Source organism: Neophocaena asiaeorientalis, unplaced genomic scaffold, assembly GCF_003031525.2.
Source record: "Neophocaena asiaeorientalis asiaeorientalis breed wild unplaced genomic scaffold, Neophocaena_asiaeorientalis_V1.1 scaffold91, whole genome shotgun sequence".
Lineage (NCBI taxonomy): Eukaryota > Metazoa > Chordata > Mammalia > Artiodactyla > Phocoenidae > Neophocaena > Neophocaena asiaeorientalis.
In genome coordinates, this window is record NW_020173198.1 from 14,653,736 (window position 1) to 14,669,880 (window position 16,145).

Genomic DNA, 16,145 nt, shown 5'->3' on the forward strand with positions numbered 1-16,145 from the left:
TATAAATATTTAAATAGGGGGTAAATATTATTGTCACTCCCATTTTACAGACGAAGAAACTGGGGCCAGGGACTTCCCTGCGGTCCAGTGGTTAGGACTTGGCGCTCTCACTGCTGAGGGCCCAGGTTCAATCCCTGGTCCGGGAACTAAGATACCGCAAGCCATGCAGCGTTGCCAAAAGAAAAAAAAAAAAAAGAAGAAGAAAAGAAACTAGGTCCAGAGGGTTGATGTGTCTGCTTGCCCAAGGTTGAACGCTGGTGAGGGACAGAGCGGGATTTGAGCTCAGGGCTCACAAGGTGAACCACACACTGAGTCTCCCTCCACCACTGCTGAGACTTACGCCAGCTTCTCCACGTGAGGGCACTTTCTCAGGCTGGCAGTGAGCTGCTGGGCCCCGGCAGCTGTGAACTTGTTGTACTGGACACTGGGAAGAGAAACCCATTGTGGATCCTGGCCCTGGGGACCAATAAGCCCCAGACCAAGGTCATCACCACGCTCTCGACAACCAGACCTCAGCCCAGCCCTTCCCATGATGCCAGCAGGAGACCCTGGTCCTCCCAAGTCCTGGCCCCACCCCCACTGCCCAGGTTCCCACACTCACTCCAGCACCCGGAGGGACACCATGTCTGGAAGCACGTGTGCCAGGCTCTCAGCTCCCACATCGCAGATGCAGTTATTGTACAAGCTGCCGGAGAAAGAGGTCAGGGCAGGGGCCGGGGGTGCTGGGGGGTCAGGGCCCAGGGAGAGCCACACCCAGCCAGAATTACTGCCCCATTTAACAGAAGGGGAAACTGAGGCCCAGAGAGTTGAGGCTGCTTCTCTGTGGTCACTCAGTGGGTTCAGGGAAGCAGCAGGACTAAGTGGAGGTAGCTTCCCATCTGAAACAGCCCAAGTTCAAATCCCAGCTCTGTGGCTTGCTGCCTGTCTGATCTTTGGCGAGTTACTCAGCTCCCCTGTGACTCAGTTTGCTCCTCCATAAAATGGGCGTGATAGAGTAATTGTGGGGAGGAGTAAATGAGTTAATGTTGGTAAAACACCCAGAACAGGGCCTGACATGTGGAATGAACTACATGTTAACTATGGTTATTATACCTCCCAAGGGGGTTTGTGACGGTTATACAAGTTACTGTGGGGTGTGGGGCAGCATCGGGAATAGCAGGAGAGAGAGAAACCCAGAGTCACTGGGCAGGCTCGGGTTTCTATGATATATTCAGTCACCATCAGCAGTGTCAGAAATAGCACGACACCTCCACTGGTGCCAACTTAAGCTGTATATTCATTAACGAGCGTCCTTTTAACAAGCCAGGTGCAGCCATGGTTCTAATTTCAAGGCCGTGACTTTGCCTTGACGCAGCCTCAGAGCAACACTGCAGGGCTGCATGTAAAAGCAGCAAGTCTGCACTGCAGCAAAGTGGATTCAAGCTAAACTCCAGGAACCCCTGATGTCACGGGTCGGCCGGTACCAGGGCAGGAACCAGGTAGGGGTTTCACAATCCCTTCCTGGGATGGATCTTAGAACCAGGAGGCCCTTCCTCACCCACAGGAAGAGGATTCTTCCCATATTTCACTGATGCCAAGATGTCCATGTTCACATTTGAAAATCATTGTGATCAGGATGTGTCTGATAATCAATGGGTGTCATTTAATTGGCAGAATTTTGTCCCCTTAATGGTGTCTTACAAATGGATGGCATCTTACAGTCCATAAAATATGAGGTTCCTTTGTTTTTTGGCCATGCTGCACAGTTTGCAGGATCTCAGTTCCCCGACCAGGGACTGAACCCAGGCCACAGCAGTGAAAGCGTGGAATCCTAACCACTAGGCCACCAGGGAACCCCCAATATGAGGTTTCTTAAAGTGTCAATCAGATCACATATCACCTCCACATGCCCCACCTGCTTCTCCATTCACAATGGAAAAACCCCCAACCACTCTCCTGGCCTGCAAGGGTCTCCCTGCATGATCTGGCCTTCCCTGACCTCTCCCGCCTTATCTCCCACCCTCTGTCCCTCATTCCCTATAGCCAGACACAGAGGCCCCCCTTCTGGCCCTCAAAGACCCAACCTCATTCCCACCTCAGGGCCTTTGCCTCTACTGTTCCCTCTCCCTGGAATGCTTTTCCCTGAGAGCATCCCACAGAAGGGGGAGGGTCACCTCCTCAGGGATCTCCTGACCTCCCTGGTGAATTCAGTACTCCCTATTGTACCCTCTGGGGCCTTTGTTAGTTTCCTCATTCCCAGCATGAATCAGCATTTTAAACACTTTGTTTATGCACGTGCTTGCTTATTTATTATGCAAGGAACTTGAAAGCAAGACCCACCCTGGTTTTGTTCATAGCTGTATCTCTAGTTTCTAGCACAGGTTCTGGCCCATGGTTGATATTAGAGAATATTAGATACCCTCACAACTCTAGGGCGTGCCAATCACATAGACTACAAACTGCACAGCACACAACCTATACAGCTGCACTCAGGGACCCTGGCTGGAAGGATAATGGGCTGGAAGGACCCATTAGTCCCAGGGAACCACCAGGCACCAGGCTGGAAGTAAGCAAAAGCAAGAATGTGCTATTCCAAGGCCCGCCAGGAGGTGACAGTGTAGGCACAGAGTGATGTGTGCATGACAAGAGCCAGCCAAGGCTACCTGTGCATAGTCAGCATTCTAGAAACCACCCCGGACTCCAGAAAAGGCCCAGTCCTGCCATGCCCTGGGGAAAGAGGACCAAGATTTATTAAGCACCAGAGCCAGGCATTGCACCAAGCGCTTTCCATAGGCTATTGGGATGGTACCCATTTTCCAGATGAGGAAACAGAGGCTCGAGATGAGTAAGTGATTTGCCCAGAGTGCCAGATGCCCTTCCCCAGGGGCTGCTAATCTCGTTCAGGGCGGTGGCATCACCCAACTCCAGGGGTGTGTGTTCATGTTGGATTTTAGGTCGGCGCCCCCCACTCCCTACCCCCACCAAGTTGTGCAACACTGATGTGTAGTGATTGCTTTCAGGGTCCCAGTGTTGGACCTTACAGCTGCCACCGAGGGGGTTCTCTGCCCGCCCTCCAGCCCACCAGCTCAGCACCTGACCAATAGAGGGCCCCACTCACCTCAGCCTGAGGAGGGACGCAGCCAGCAAGGGCAGGGCCTCCGCCAGCTTGCAGGCACCCAAGTCAGTGATATTGTTCTGGGACAAACTGCGGGAGTACAACAAGGGGAGGGCTCAGGGCCAAACCTGAATGCCCTTCCCCATCAGTGTCCATCACCCCAGGCTCCGGCAGGGCTGGGAACCCCTGCTTCCTCACAGGGCATCCCAGGGCAGCAAGCACAGGACATTCTACCTGGATAAGTGTCGTGGGTGCTGAACTGTGTGAGGGCGCTATGGGTAGACTTGGGCTAAATCAGTAAAATGATGCAGTCACACCCTGAGGCTGAGTGGAATGATGGGGTGAGGGTGCAGATGTAGCATCCATTCTTTTCCCTTTGGACCACTTTTCAGCACTGTCATTACATAAGGGTTTACATTATTTGTTTAATGACGTGGACTCCACGAGGTGAGGGGTCGAGTCTGTTCATTACTCTATCCCTGTGCCTACAGCCACGCCAAGCACATAGTAGGTGCTCAGAAAATATTTAAGTGGGGTAAAAAAGGAAGGAAGGAAAGGTGGGAGAGAGAGGGAAATGGAGGGAGGGAGGGAGGATGTAAGGAAGGACGAAGGGAGGGAAATCTAGCTTACTCTGTTTCCTTAAACACTATAAATTACTTAATGAGTCTCAGTGTCCTACCATCAAGGAAATCCCTAAGTGAATTCTGGTGAGTCCTATGGCTGCCCTGATCATGGTTGTGGAGTAGAGTGTGGGTAGATTTTGATGATCCCTCTAGGTTCAGTAAAAAATCATGTTGACCCTCCTGTATCATATCCATCTGCTATTTCCCAAACCCAGAACAGTTTTTTTTTAATAGAAATTCACTATTTTGATAATAATGTGTTACTGATAAATCCTAATCTATCTCTCCTGTCTCACCTCCCCAGTCTTTCTCTCACTAAACATTGCTCACAGTCATTACTGTACACTTCATAATTATGGATGCTTGTTTGCTTGTTTACTGCGTCTCCTCCCTAGAAGATCCCTGAAGTCAGGGGCTTTGCTTTGTTTAAAGCTGGCTCTCCAGGGCCTTGAATGGTGTCTGTACACAGTAAGTGCTTCTTACGTATTTGTTGATTAAATGAATAAATGATTGGTTGAATGGCTGATTAAAGAAATGATTGAATGAATGAATGGGTGGATGATTAAACGAATGCACGATTGAATGGATGAGTGAATGAAAGAATAAAAAAGCTGGACTTTGGGGACAAATGCAGCAGGAAGGGCCGGCCCAGCGCACTCACTTGAGCGTCTCCAGGGCCTTCAGCTGAGGGAAGGTGGCCGAGAGCTGGGCAACACCCTCATCCCCGATCTTGTTCTCACTCAGCGAGTCCAGGCTGCAGATGGAATCAGATTGGGGGCCATCAGCCAGCACCCTGGAGGCCACCCGATTCTTCCCCACCCTCCGACCCAGCAGTGGCTTCCTCCCATGCTCCCACCCCTGGACACACCATGGCCACATGCAGCTGCAACTCCGAGCATTTGAGAGCAAATCGTCATCACCTGGGACTGCCAGGCCAACAAGTGGACAGGGCCCTAAGTACCCATGGACCTGAATCACTGTTTTCCTTCCTGGCAGCCCCATGAGCTGGAGCAACTTCCTTAACCTCTAGAGACCTCAGGTGTACAATGGGATCATGTTCCCCGACCCTGCCTCCCCATGGGATTGCTGGGAGCAGCACATGAGGGGAAAAGAGTTTCGAAGATCTCGAAAGGATTCAACCTATTTTTATTGTTGGGGATTTCCTTCTGCCATCGCTTCCCTGCAGTGGGGGCATCTGGTCACTCACACCAGCCACACTGAGGAAGCAGCAGGACACAGAGAGAGAGAGAAAGGGACAAACAAGGCCAGGGTTTGGGGTTGTCAAAGCCCAGTGTCTCCAGGAGGGATTCCGGGGTCTATACTCACTCCAGATGCTGAAGGGAAGAAAAGGCCTCAAGGATCTTCACCAGTTTGGGAAAAGCCTGAGGGCCCAAGATGGGGCCCAGCCTAGAAGGCAAAGAGCAGAGTTAAGACCCTGAAGCAGTCATGGCCCCTCTACTGGACCCCACAGAAGGCAGGCCCATCTGAGGGCTTAACTACCCCCAGCTCCACCTGGTGGGACCCCAATCCCTTCTGCTTCAGGCACATTTCACAAAGCCCACTCAAGAGGCCATCTGGGCTCCCAGCTGGGGGCTCCCCATCTTTCATCTCTGAGTGGGGAGCCAGTTCTTACTCCTGCTGACATCCACATGCACCCTTCTCCCACCCTGGCCTGGGGAAGTGGTTCCCAAATGCTGGCCTGAGGACCACCACCAGTGATGAGAAAGATGGTTTACTTATTTGCCATTGCTTTTTAACAACAAATAGAACCATTTCTTGAGCACTTTTTATGTGCCAGGAACACACTGGGCCCATCACTCAGATCAGACCTCATTTAATCCTCACAATGACTCTGAGCTAAGAGCACTTCTTATCCCCATTTTACAGATGGGGAAACTGAGGCACAGAGAGGTTAATGAACTCATACAAGGTCACACAGCCTGGATGGACATTTAGACCAGATTTCGAGAGAATGAGAAAAATAAAGACAACAGAGGGCTATTTTTTTTTCTTTTCTTTGTTCCTTTTTTTTTTTTTTCTTAATTTTTGGCCATGCCACGCAGCATGTGAGATTTCAGTTCCCCGACCAGGGATCAAACCCACGGCCCCTGCCTTGGAAGTACAGAGTCTTAACCACTGGACCGCCAGGGAAGTCCCTGTTTTTAAAATATGGCTAAGTGTACTCAGTGTAAAGCACAGTCTTTTATTCTGAAATTACATCCTTTGAACTTTTTTGACATTAAAATTGTTCATTTTTAATAAAATTATGGTGTCAGCAGCAGTTATTTCACTTGTTTGAATGAACATACTTGATACAAATTAAAAGATGGTAACTGCACATAGTCACTGAAATTCACTCTGAAATATTCTCAGTCTTTGAAACCCCAAAGTCTGGGAACTACTAGCCTCAACGAAAGGTCACAAGATGGGAATCCGTAATCTGATTTGAATCTAGGCTCTACCACTTCGTTTCTGTGGGGCTTTTTGGGCAAATCCCTTAACCTCTGAGTCTCAATCTTCTCAAATTTAGCCCCAATCTTAGGAGGTTTTTGGAAAGATTAAAGAATTCATTTATCAAATATTGATTGCTTGCCTACTGTGTGCCAGGCCCAGCAAGCCTGTCACGCAGACAGCCATGAACAAAACAGACAAAAATCATTGCCCTCGTGGAGCTGACATTCCAGGGGCCAAGACAGATAATCAAAGAAATTGGTAAACTGTCTGGTGTGGGAGATAATTGATACAGAGAAAAGCACAGTGTGAGCAGGGCAGAGCTGTACTTTTAAATACAGGAGTCAGAAAAGGCCTCTCTCACTGAAAACTAGAAGAAAGTGAGGGCGTGGGCCATACTGATACCTGGGGAAGAGTGTCCTGGGTGGAAGGCACAGCCAGTGCAAAGGCCCAGGGGTCGGACCGTGCCTAGTGAGGTTGAAAACCATTAAGAGGACCCACGTGGCTGGAAAGAGTGCAGGAGGCGAGGGTGAAGAGGTAAATGGGGGCTGAATCAGGGGAGAATAGTCCACCAGCAGAGCCCCTGCAGGGTTCTGAGCGGTTGAGGGGCCTAATCTACATGCACAGGAGATCTACAGGGTGCCCGGCATGGTGGCTGCCAGTCTCACGCCCAAAATAGTCCTTTCCTTCCTTCCTTCTTTCCTCAGAACTTTCTCAGGGCTTCTGGCCTGCAGGTGGCCACTCTCCGGGTTCTGGGCTGTTCTACCCCACGGCTGCTGTTCCCCAGAGCACAGTTCCGACCTTGAATTAGGGGCTTTTTAAGCTAAAAATAATTCAAAGCCAGAAGGGGCCCTTGGTGATTGTTTTCACACAGTTCCTCTTTTCAGCAATATTTTTCACCTCTGCACAAATTTGGCCTCTTGTCGCTGTTCAAAAGAAGAAACGCTTGGCTTTTTCTGGGCCACAGGGGTAGCTGTGATCAGGAAGAGCAGACAGCTTGTGGGTGACCAGCTGGGGACCTTGGACAAGTTACTTAACCTCACTAGGCCTCAGTTTCCTCATCTGTAAAATGGGGATGATAATGACTATCTCCCAGAGTGGCTCTTGAAATTAAGAAGATTATGGCACTGAGTACACTGTAGTTGTTTAGTAATTCCTTCTTAATCGTTGGATGATTTTAGATCCCTAACAAGGACCTACCATGAATTTACTTTTTTGTTTGTTGGAGCAACAGCCAGGCTGACCTGACATTTGTGACTCTGGACAAACAATTTACACTCTCAAGGCCTCAGTGTCTGCTTCTGTACAGTGGGGGGATAATATCTCCACCCAGCATGGTCCATTCCTATTTCTTTGTCAAGCTTCAATGCTTCAGTCTCTTCTTCCAGGAAGTCATCTTGACCTCCCCTAAGTCTTCACGCTCACAGCCCTTGAGTTTCTGGCCACTAATCACAGCAGGTGGTAATTGTCTATTTACACTGGACAGCAAGCTCATTGAGAACAGTGGCCTCGGTCATATGAGTAGGTCTGTTGAATGAGTGGATGCGAATGAGTATGTATTTGCTCACCAGCAAATGGGCAAGTTAGCTTCACCCCCGAGAACCTCCAGGACTAGCCCAGACCGGCCATGCCCCAGCTGCTGGAAGCTGGTTTCCAGAGTGGTGGGGCAAGAGGGTAAGAGTGATTCTGAGGACCCATCTCCATTCTGGTGGCACAAGCCCAGCTAATGCCAGAGGAGAAACCTCGTGGGGACCCGAGACAATTTACCCCTTTTCTTACGCAAACTCCAGCTTCTTTAAGTCTCGGATGGCAGGGAGTTCCCCAGGCGTGTCTTCAGAGGAACTTCTTGTCCTGGAGAGAACGGGCAATGTTAGGGAAGAGCTGGCTCCTCACCTGTCATGGAGCCCCCTCCTAGGGGGGATGCCCGCCCCAGTGCCCAAAATTCCCCAGAAGGACTGCCTTCCTTGGGCTACTGTTGTCCCCTTGTTAAAAAGAAAAACCTCAGGACAGGATATTATTAAGGCATTACTGTGTGTTTCACGGAAAAGAGCCTTAGAGGAGGCATTACCCACACCCATCCCAGGCAGCGCATAGTAGGTGCTCAAACAATGTATGATGAAGGAATGAGGGAAAGACAGTTGCTCTGTGGTCATGTTTCCTTTGCCCTTTGAACCTTAGACCTCTGCCATCTAGAAAATGGGAATGATACTGGTCCTGGCTGCCTCAAAAGGTGGCCATAGGTGTCATTTGTGTTACTAGATACAGAAGGCAGCTTATGAACTCTTAGCAGGAGAGAATATCTCCTTGGCTTTAGCTGAGAAAGAATTGGGTACATGATGGCAAGTTCTGAAGTGGACAGAGTGATAAATCTTAGGGACTCTGCCTGGGTGGTGACTGCAGTGAGAGATTTTGGATGGTCATTGGCTGGCGGGGAGCAGGGGAGGTCCCCCCAAAAGAGGAAGAAGTGTTAATAGCAAACTTAATATTAGGTCCTGCATGGTCTGGACCAACTCCCATGCCCTTTCCCTCTCACCTCTGGATCTGCACGAGGTTGCCCAGGTCTTCCACATCCTTCATGGATTCAGCCTTGAAAGGCTCAATGGTGAACTTCTCCTTCACTGCTCGGAGTAACTTGGCCTCCCCATGCTGCTGTAGGGACTCCCACAGCTCCACTGTGTCACTCAAGGCAGCCCTGTGGAGGAAGGGCTTCAGACCCAGTCATGGTGACTGAGCTAGACCATAATGTGGGGGGTGGTGGGGGTGGCAGCTCCATGAAGGGACCTCCTACCTATTCAGATATTTTCCTTCCTCAACTTAACCCCTACTTCCTCTAGAAAGTTTTCCATGACCACTCAAGCCTTTATCAATTCCTCCTTTTTCTCAACTCTCCCAGTGGTTTTATTTCCCTTTTTGCTTTGGCTACCAGGAAGCTCAGTGCTAAATTCTCAGTTGAACCACTACAATGGTGTAGACCTTACAGCTTGGGTAAAGTATGCTTAGGGGGAAGGTGGCAGAGATTCTCTGGAGATTAGGCTTAAATGATCAAACAGATCACTGAAGGATTTAGATTCCTTAATTTAAATTAAGGAACTTTGACTTCATCCTGAGGGAGGTGGGGTGCCTCTGAAAGATTGTAAGGAAGGATGGAATATGATCAGATGCAATTTCTAGGGAGATGTGTGCTGATGGTTGAATATAAAGTGGCGTGGAAGAGGAGAATGGAGGCAGGGAGGTCAGGGGAGGCTATGGCTTTAATCTAACCATGACAAAACGGTGGCTTGATCAGGGGATGGAGAGAAGAAAACAAATTCAAACCCAGGTCAGTCTTGGATTCTAGACGTGGCCCAGCGCCTGTCATAAGGCCAGCCTTCAAATAATGGTTGAAAGAATGATGCTGGCTGTGTGACCTTGGGCAAGCTACCGTACCCCTCTGAGCCTTGGCTTCCTCATCTTAAAAAAGGATAGAATCACTTCTGCCCCCATCTGGCTGCCATTCATGCTAAATGAGACCCCACAGAGTCAGCACTGGGCACAGCACCAAGACCGCTGTAGGTGCCCAAGGCAAAGAAGCCCACTCTCCTGCCCCCGGCCCCCACCTGAAATGGGTGACACAGCTGAGTCCCACGAGGCTCCCCAGTCCAGAGGGGTCAACGCCAGTGCTGCGGAGGTCCAGGGAGAAGTCTCGGCCCGCCGCCTCCAAGGCGCTGCCCAGCACGTGGGTGTCGGGAGGTGTGAGCCGGGTGCCCAGGAACGAGAGGTGGGCCGGGAGCCCCTGCAGCACATGCTGCCAAAGCCCAGCATCCAGCGCCTCGTGGGCGCAGTGCAGCAGCTCCAGCAGCCGCCCCGCCTTCAGCGTCCCAGGCTGCAGCCGCTTCAGGTACCTGGTGAGCACCTTCTGCTTCCTGTCCGCTGAGGTGGAGCCCGCCAGCCCTGCCAGGGCTCCCAGGCAGCAGGCACGAGGCTGGAAGACCAGCCCGACCAGAAAGCGCGGCACGCCCTCCAGCCAGTTGTCATAGGGCCTCTTCTTCCTCGGGGTCAATGCCAAATACTGCGGCAGCTCCTTGTCCTTGATTTCGCTGCTCAGAGCCAGCCACACGGCCCCCAGGAAGCATTGCAGGAGGAAGCTGGAGAAGGCCAGCTTGGTCTCCGGGGCCCCCGGGGTGGGCTGCACCAAGCCTTGGGCCACAGCCCAGACCCTCACCTCGGTCGATGGGAACTGGCCCTCCCGCAGGCTGCTCTGGTGACCGCGGCCCAGCTCCCAGGCCAGCCTGGCCAGTCCCACCAGGGCCCCTGGGGGGCTGTCACGGGCTCCTGGGCCTAGTAAGCCAACATAGAGGCCCGTGAGCGTGGAAGGCAGCTGGGCCTCATCACCTAGCTCCAGGAGGGCCTCCAAGAGCTGGCACACAGCCCGGCACACAGTGGGGCTATGGCTGTGACTCAGGAGAAATGGCTGGGACTGGAGGAGCGCCAGGGCTCTCTTTTGGTGCTCGGTGGTCCCCGAACACTCAAAGTAGCGCATCACATAGGTCTCGGCCTGCTGGGCGGAGAAGCCGGCCACTTCAAACAGAGCGTCGGCCTTGCTCAGGCTCTGGGCCAGGCGGCCCCGGGGCCGGGCTGTAAGCAGCAGGGTGCAGCCGCTCAGCAGCTTGCGCTGGAAGAGGCCTGCCAGCAGCCCCCGGAGGGAGCGGGCTTCTGCTGACATGGGTCCGCCCGTGCTGTGCAGGAAGCCGTCTTGGGCTTCGAGCTCCTCGAAGGCATCCAGGATGAGCAGAATGCGGTCGGGCCTCCTCAAGATGTAACTGAAGACCTCGTCGTCCACTGACAGTGGCTGTGAACCCAGGGAGAAGAGCAGATCCTGCAGGCGGTAGGTGTCCCCCGGACGGTCCAAACAGTGGCAGGGGATGCAGAAGATAAAGTCGTACTGTGGCAGCTGGCCGCAGGCCCAGGCCCAGCTCACGGCCTGGACCCAGTGACTCTTCCCCTGTCCTGCTTTGCCCAGCACGGCGATCACCTGCGTCTCACGTGGCCGCCGGTGGTTGCTAGAGGCCAGCAGCACCTTGCCCAGACTTCCTCGGGCCGGCTGCCGCTCTGCCCAGTCCAGGGTGGTCAGCTCTCTGTCCTGGCTTTTGCCGCCGCTCCTCTCCAGCCTTACCCTCACCAGGTCCACCTCCACCAGGATGCCTTCCGGGCCTGCAGGCTTAGCCTGGTACTTGTTCCGTAGCGAGCAGTAGAATTGTTCCACACTCTCTGCACATGTCAAAGGGTATGGGGTGGGGGAGAGGAGGATGCTAGTGGCAGGACTCGCCACTGTGAGGGCAGCAGAGTGGCCAGCCCGGCCACCATCACTAGCTTGTTCATCCATTCGTCAAAGTCTTCCCCGACTGCCTTCTTGATTAGCTGCCTCCTTCAATTACCCAGACACTCATTCATTCATTCCTACACCCATTCATTCACTCATCTTCTCACTTGATTATCTGTCCACTCTTTCATTTACTCACTCACCTTCTTCTTTTGTTCACTTACTCACTCACCTTCTTCTTTTGTTCACTGACCATAGGGAGGTCATGGTGGGGTTGGTGGTGTTAAGAGTTAAGATAGTGGAATCCAGGTTTCTGGTTCAAGTTCCAGCTCCACCACTTATTACTGTTACGTTGAGCATGTGATATACCCCACTAGCCCTCAGTTTCCTCATCTGTAAAATGGGGATCATACTGGGGTTGTTTATGACTTTGTTTGTTTTGGCCGCAAACAATCCCGGGAGGCATGCGGGATCTTAGTTCCCTGACCAGTGATTAAACCCGCGCCCCCTGCAATGGAAGCGCAGTCTTAACCACCGGACCACCAAGGAAGTCCCCGTTTACAACTTTAGTGATTGACTACATCTCATGTGCCTGGAAGTGTACCTGGAACAGAGTCAGACTCAGTCGTCTGGCCATTCTCTCAGCTGCCCTTTCATTCCCACCTTCCATCTCTCCCACACCCATCATCCACTCCTGCCTTCACCCACTCTCCCAATCACCCACCCTTCCCTGTTTCATTCTCTCAGCCTCACAAACAAGATGTCAACACCTAGCATGGGCTTATGAAGGGCAGGTCCTCAGTAAATGTTGCTCTAAGTGTAGGTATAACTGGCGGAATGAATGCTGAGATGGTGGGATCAAATGAGCAAGTGAATGAATGAATGAATGAGCCAACAAGTGAGGGATTGAATAAGTGTTGGGTGAATGAGTGACAGGAAGCCTCCAGCACCCAGGCAGAGGGACCCTGCCACCACTCACCAGGCCACTTGGGAAGCTTGCTGGATGCCTCGTGAGCTGCTGGGCATTGGGTGGTGGACATCTCATCCTCTGGAGGGGAAGAAGCCAGTGTCAGAGTTAGGGTGAGGGGCGCCCCAGGGACCTCCCTCCCTCTGGCGCATCAGTCCTCTGAGTATCGCAAGGTCAGAGCTGATGTGGGCTGAGTCTCCGCAAGGTGGAGGTTACCAGGTGGTGACCCGAGGCTGTATCCTGCTCAAAGATGTCTTTTTTTGGCCAGCTGTACTTTTAAAATTTTCACCAGTGTTTTAAAAATCACAATATCTATGTTAAAATCAAGATCTCCAGGGCTTCCTTGGTGGTGCAGTGGTTGAGAGTCCGCCTGCCAGCTGACAATTCAGAAGATCTGGCTGCATTGAGCCTGTTTTCCTGTAACAAGATGGTGAAGGCTGGTGGCCCTGTTTAGGTTTGGCATGGATTCTCCAATTGTTCCCCTCACCAACCCTCCCATGTATCCCCCCTCCCTGGAGACCCTCCCTGCCCTGTTTTACACAAAAACACAACTTGCCCGTGTCTGCAGGCAGCTCTGTTTGTGGACCTCATTGTCTGAGGCAATCCCTTCCCCCAGGGCCTCAGTTCTGCTTCCAGTAACTCTCACAGGTCCTGCTGATTCTTACCTGTTAGGTTTGTACGGGAGGTCAGGGCTGGTTCAGGCATGCTGGGGAGGTCAGCTGCCGATGGGGCAAAGGGGCTGGTGGAGCCGGGCCGGTCTGGGGACTTCGGGAGGCTGTGGACAGCTGTGCTGCTGGAGGCGGGTGTTTGGCGGGCCTGGGGCATCTCACCTACATGGGGAGGGCAAGGAGTTCAGAAACAACAAGGAGCCCAGTTGGGTCACCCCCTTCCCAAATCAGGCTGTAGGGCTGGGAGTCTGGGGAAAGGTGAGGGGAACTTCCAGAGGAAGAAATTTCAGGCCGAAGTTGAGGAAAGAGCTCTGGAGTTACAACTAGGCTCCCAGAGCCTTGGTTTTCCCATCTGCGAAATGGACACAATCAGCTCATAGGGAGCTTAGGGCAAGTGCTATACAGCACTTTTCCCACTCTGCGGTCAGTACTCATTTTCCTGGATGCCCAGAACACCCTCTTGCTCCTGGGGCACCAGTGCATTATACAAAAACTGGCATGCAACCTTCAAAAGATGCTCTTGAATTGAGTGGAAGTATCCCCCTTAGCCTCATTCTCTCTCCCATCCCTTAGAGACCAACATGCCTTCCCTTGGACAATTCACAACCTTTCAATGTGGCAGGTCAGCAGGGACCATTTTACTGACCTGGAAACAAGGCAATTCAGAGAAAGCTATGCAAGGATGCATACCAAACTGTTCACAACGGTATACTAAAAGAGTGAGGGAGAGACTCAGTAGCTCTTGTAAGTACCTCTTATTGCTTGGTTTGTTAATGAGCATGCATTGATGTTATGCTTTTATTTTAGATTTTCTTTTTTGATGTGGACCATTTTTAAAGTCTTTATTGAATTTGTTACAGTATTGCTTCAGGTTTTGTTTTGGTTGTTTGGCCATGAGGCATGTGGGATATTAGCTCTGAGACCAGGGATCGAACACACACCCCCTGCACTGGAAGGCAAAGTCTTAACCACTGGACTGCCAGGAAAGTCCCGATGCTGTGATTTTAAAATATAATAAAGTTTAATTTTTTTTGATAAAAAAGGAGAAACTAAGGCTTACTCGGGGAAAGTGACCCAAAAAATGCCACTTAGCCACTTGGTGTATCACTCACCCAGACCACGTTGGGGAGCTCTGCTCCTCCGTTTTGATTTTTGGGAAATGGGGACAGAGATGGGTGTTCTGGGGAAGGAGGATCATGAGAAGGTGCTAGGCTAAAACTGCCAAATATCTGGGACAGGGGTGGGATGGAGGGGGGATGGGATCAGGGAGTAGTCAGGTCACAGGCAGAGGGGGTGGGGAGCCCGGCCTCGCATACTCACTTTGGTAGATGAGTATACTGGAGATCCCTGTCCCAGCCCCTGAGATTTGCCAGAGCCCCTGGGGCAGAGTGGAGAGAGTGGGGATGATCTGGATGGGTCCAGCAGGGAGACTCAGGCAGCTCAACAAGGAACTGGAAGGGGGCACTGCAAGAGACAAAGGCCGTGAGGTGGGATTCTCCATTAACATCTTAATTAACAGCTGACTCCCTTCTAAAGGGCTCCAGTCTTCCAGAGAGCCACAGCTGTGTCTGCTTGCCTGTGGTGGTGTTGCTGGCGCAGAGAGGGTGCTCAGTTCCCAGTTGATGAAAGCATAGGGCTGGCGGGTGAATTCCCTAATTGGCGGGGATTCCCTGCTGTGTCTCCTAGGAATGTGTTTCCTTCCAGGGCATGTTTTCTGGCACAGACTGGGTTGATGGGGACATTGAGGATGGCATTGGCTGGGACAGAAGTGGGGGACACTAGTAGGGGGAGGAATTCCTGTCCCTGGTGGCTCCTGCCTCTGGGGAGTGGGGAAGCCCACCCTCTCCAAGCCCCCTAACATACCGGTGTCCTTCAGCTGGGTCTGGCTGGATGCTGGCTCCTTGTTGAACAGAGCAGGTGGTGACGGGCAGGGCTGAGCTGAGGAGTCACTCACTAGCCCCACCAGGAAAGCACCAGTCACCACGGGCATGGCTAGGGGCTCAGCTGTGAGGAAGGGCCAATGTTAGAGGCTGGGTGAGATCTGGGTGGGTGCTTGCAGGGGCCTTCCCAGGGTAGGGAGCGCTCTGGGAGCAGATCTCTACTGGCAGTGGAAGGAAACTCCTGTCCTCTTCTCTGCCCTGGGTGAAGCTGGTTTTATCAGCAACTGCTCTGTGTCAGGCAGCCCTCTACCCCCAGCCTCCTCTTTGTGACTGGGCCCTGAGAGCTTCCTGCCATGGAGAGCTAGGGGTGGGATAGACCTATGAATAGGCTGTTAGCCCAGGCCCCTACCAGCTTCTACAGCCAGTCACTGAGCCCCCGGCCCCCTAAGAGGCCCCAAGCACTGCCCATCAGACTGGGGCAGGAGTTTATCTCCTCCATTTAATTGGGAGCCCTAGGAGGGTGGAGACAGCCAGTCACTGAGCCCCCGGCCCCCTAAGAGGCCCCAAGCACTGCCCATCAGACTGGGGCAGGAGTTTATCTCCTCCATTTAATTGGGAGCCCTAGGAGGGTGGAGACAGCCAGTCACTGAGCCCCCGGCCCCCTAAGAGGCCCCAAGCACTGCCCATCAGACTGGGGCAGGAGTTTATCTCCTCCATTTAATTGGGAGCCCTAGGAGGGTGGAGACTTGCCTCCCCCATCAGATTGGGAGCTCCCTGAAGACACAGACTATTTCTCCATCATCCTGGGGTCTTCATGGACAGGGTCCCTGTCTTCTCCATCAGATTAGAACTTTCTGAGGGCAGGGACCAGGCTTCCTCCATCGGACTATGAGGCTTTCATTCCTCAGTCTGTTCCCGCAGAGGGGCTGGTTGCCCAACCTTTGCAATAACAACTGAGTGGGAGGGGAGCGGGACTGATGAGTATGGGGGAAGAGGCTCACTGAGGCATGGGGGCTCTACGGAGGGTGGGAGGGCACTGGGTGACTAGCTGATCCGAGGTGACTCTACACTCTGAAAGGAGACATGTGGCCTGGAGGGGCAGTGGAACTAGGTGGTGGTGGTAGGGTGGGGTCTCAGCTCTGACTCAGAGTTAAGAGGAGGGA

The 16,145-nt window shown here is 52.4% G+C and overlaps 1 protein-coding gene across 13 annotated transcripts in view; it reads right to left on the reverse strand.

Annotated features, from left to right (window-relative positions):
* The window catches only part of CIITA (class II major histocompatibility complex transactivator), a 47,725-nt gene that overhangs the window by 2,107 nt on the left and 29,473 nt on the right, over window positions 1–16,145 (reverse strand). For 10 of the 13 annotated variants that reach the window (XM_024744593.1, XM_024744592.1, XM_024744597.1 and 7 more), the window contains 12 exons: window positions 14,966–15,106; window positions 14,423–14,566; window positions 13,100–13,264; window positions 12,447–12,515; window positions 9,765–11,415; window positions 8,702–8,860; window positions 7,948–8,019; window positions 5,044–5,124; window positions 4,379–4,471; window positions 3,098–3,184; window positions 602–685; window positions 341–424 (listed from right to left, as the gene is read on the reverse strand). In XM_024744593.1, coding sequence (XP_024600361.1) covers window positions 341–424; window positions 602–685; window positions 3,098–3,184; window positions 4,379–4,471; window positions 5,044–5,124; window positions 7,948–8,019; window positions 8,702–8,860; window positions 9,765–11,415; window positions 12,447–12,515; window positions 13,100–13,264; window positions 14,423–14,566; window positions 14,966–15,106 — 2,830 coding nt within the window. Of the gene's footprint in view, window positions 1–340; window positions 457–601; window positions 686–3,097; window positions 3,185–4,378; window positions 4,472–5,043; window positions 5,125–7,935; window positions 8,020–8,701; window positions 8,861–9,764; window positions 11,416–12,446; window positions 12,516–13,099; window positions 13,265–14,422; window positions 14,567–14,965; window positions 15,107–16,145 lie in introns of those variants that run through there. The other 3 variants (XR_003003212.1, XM_024744594.1, XR_003003213.1) reach the window with 2 other exon arrangements.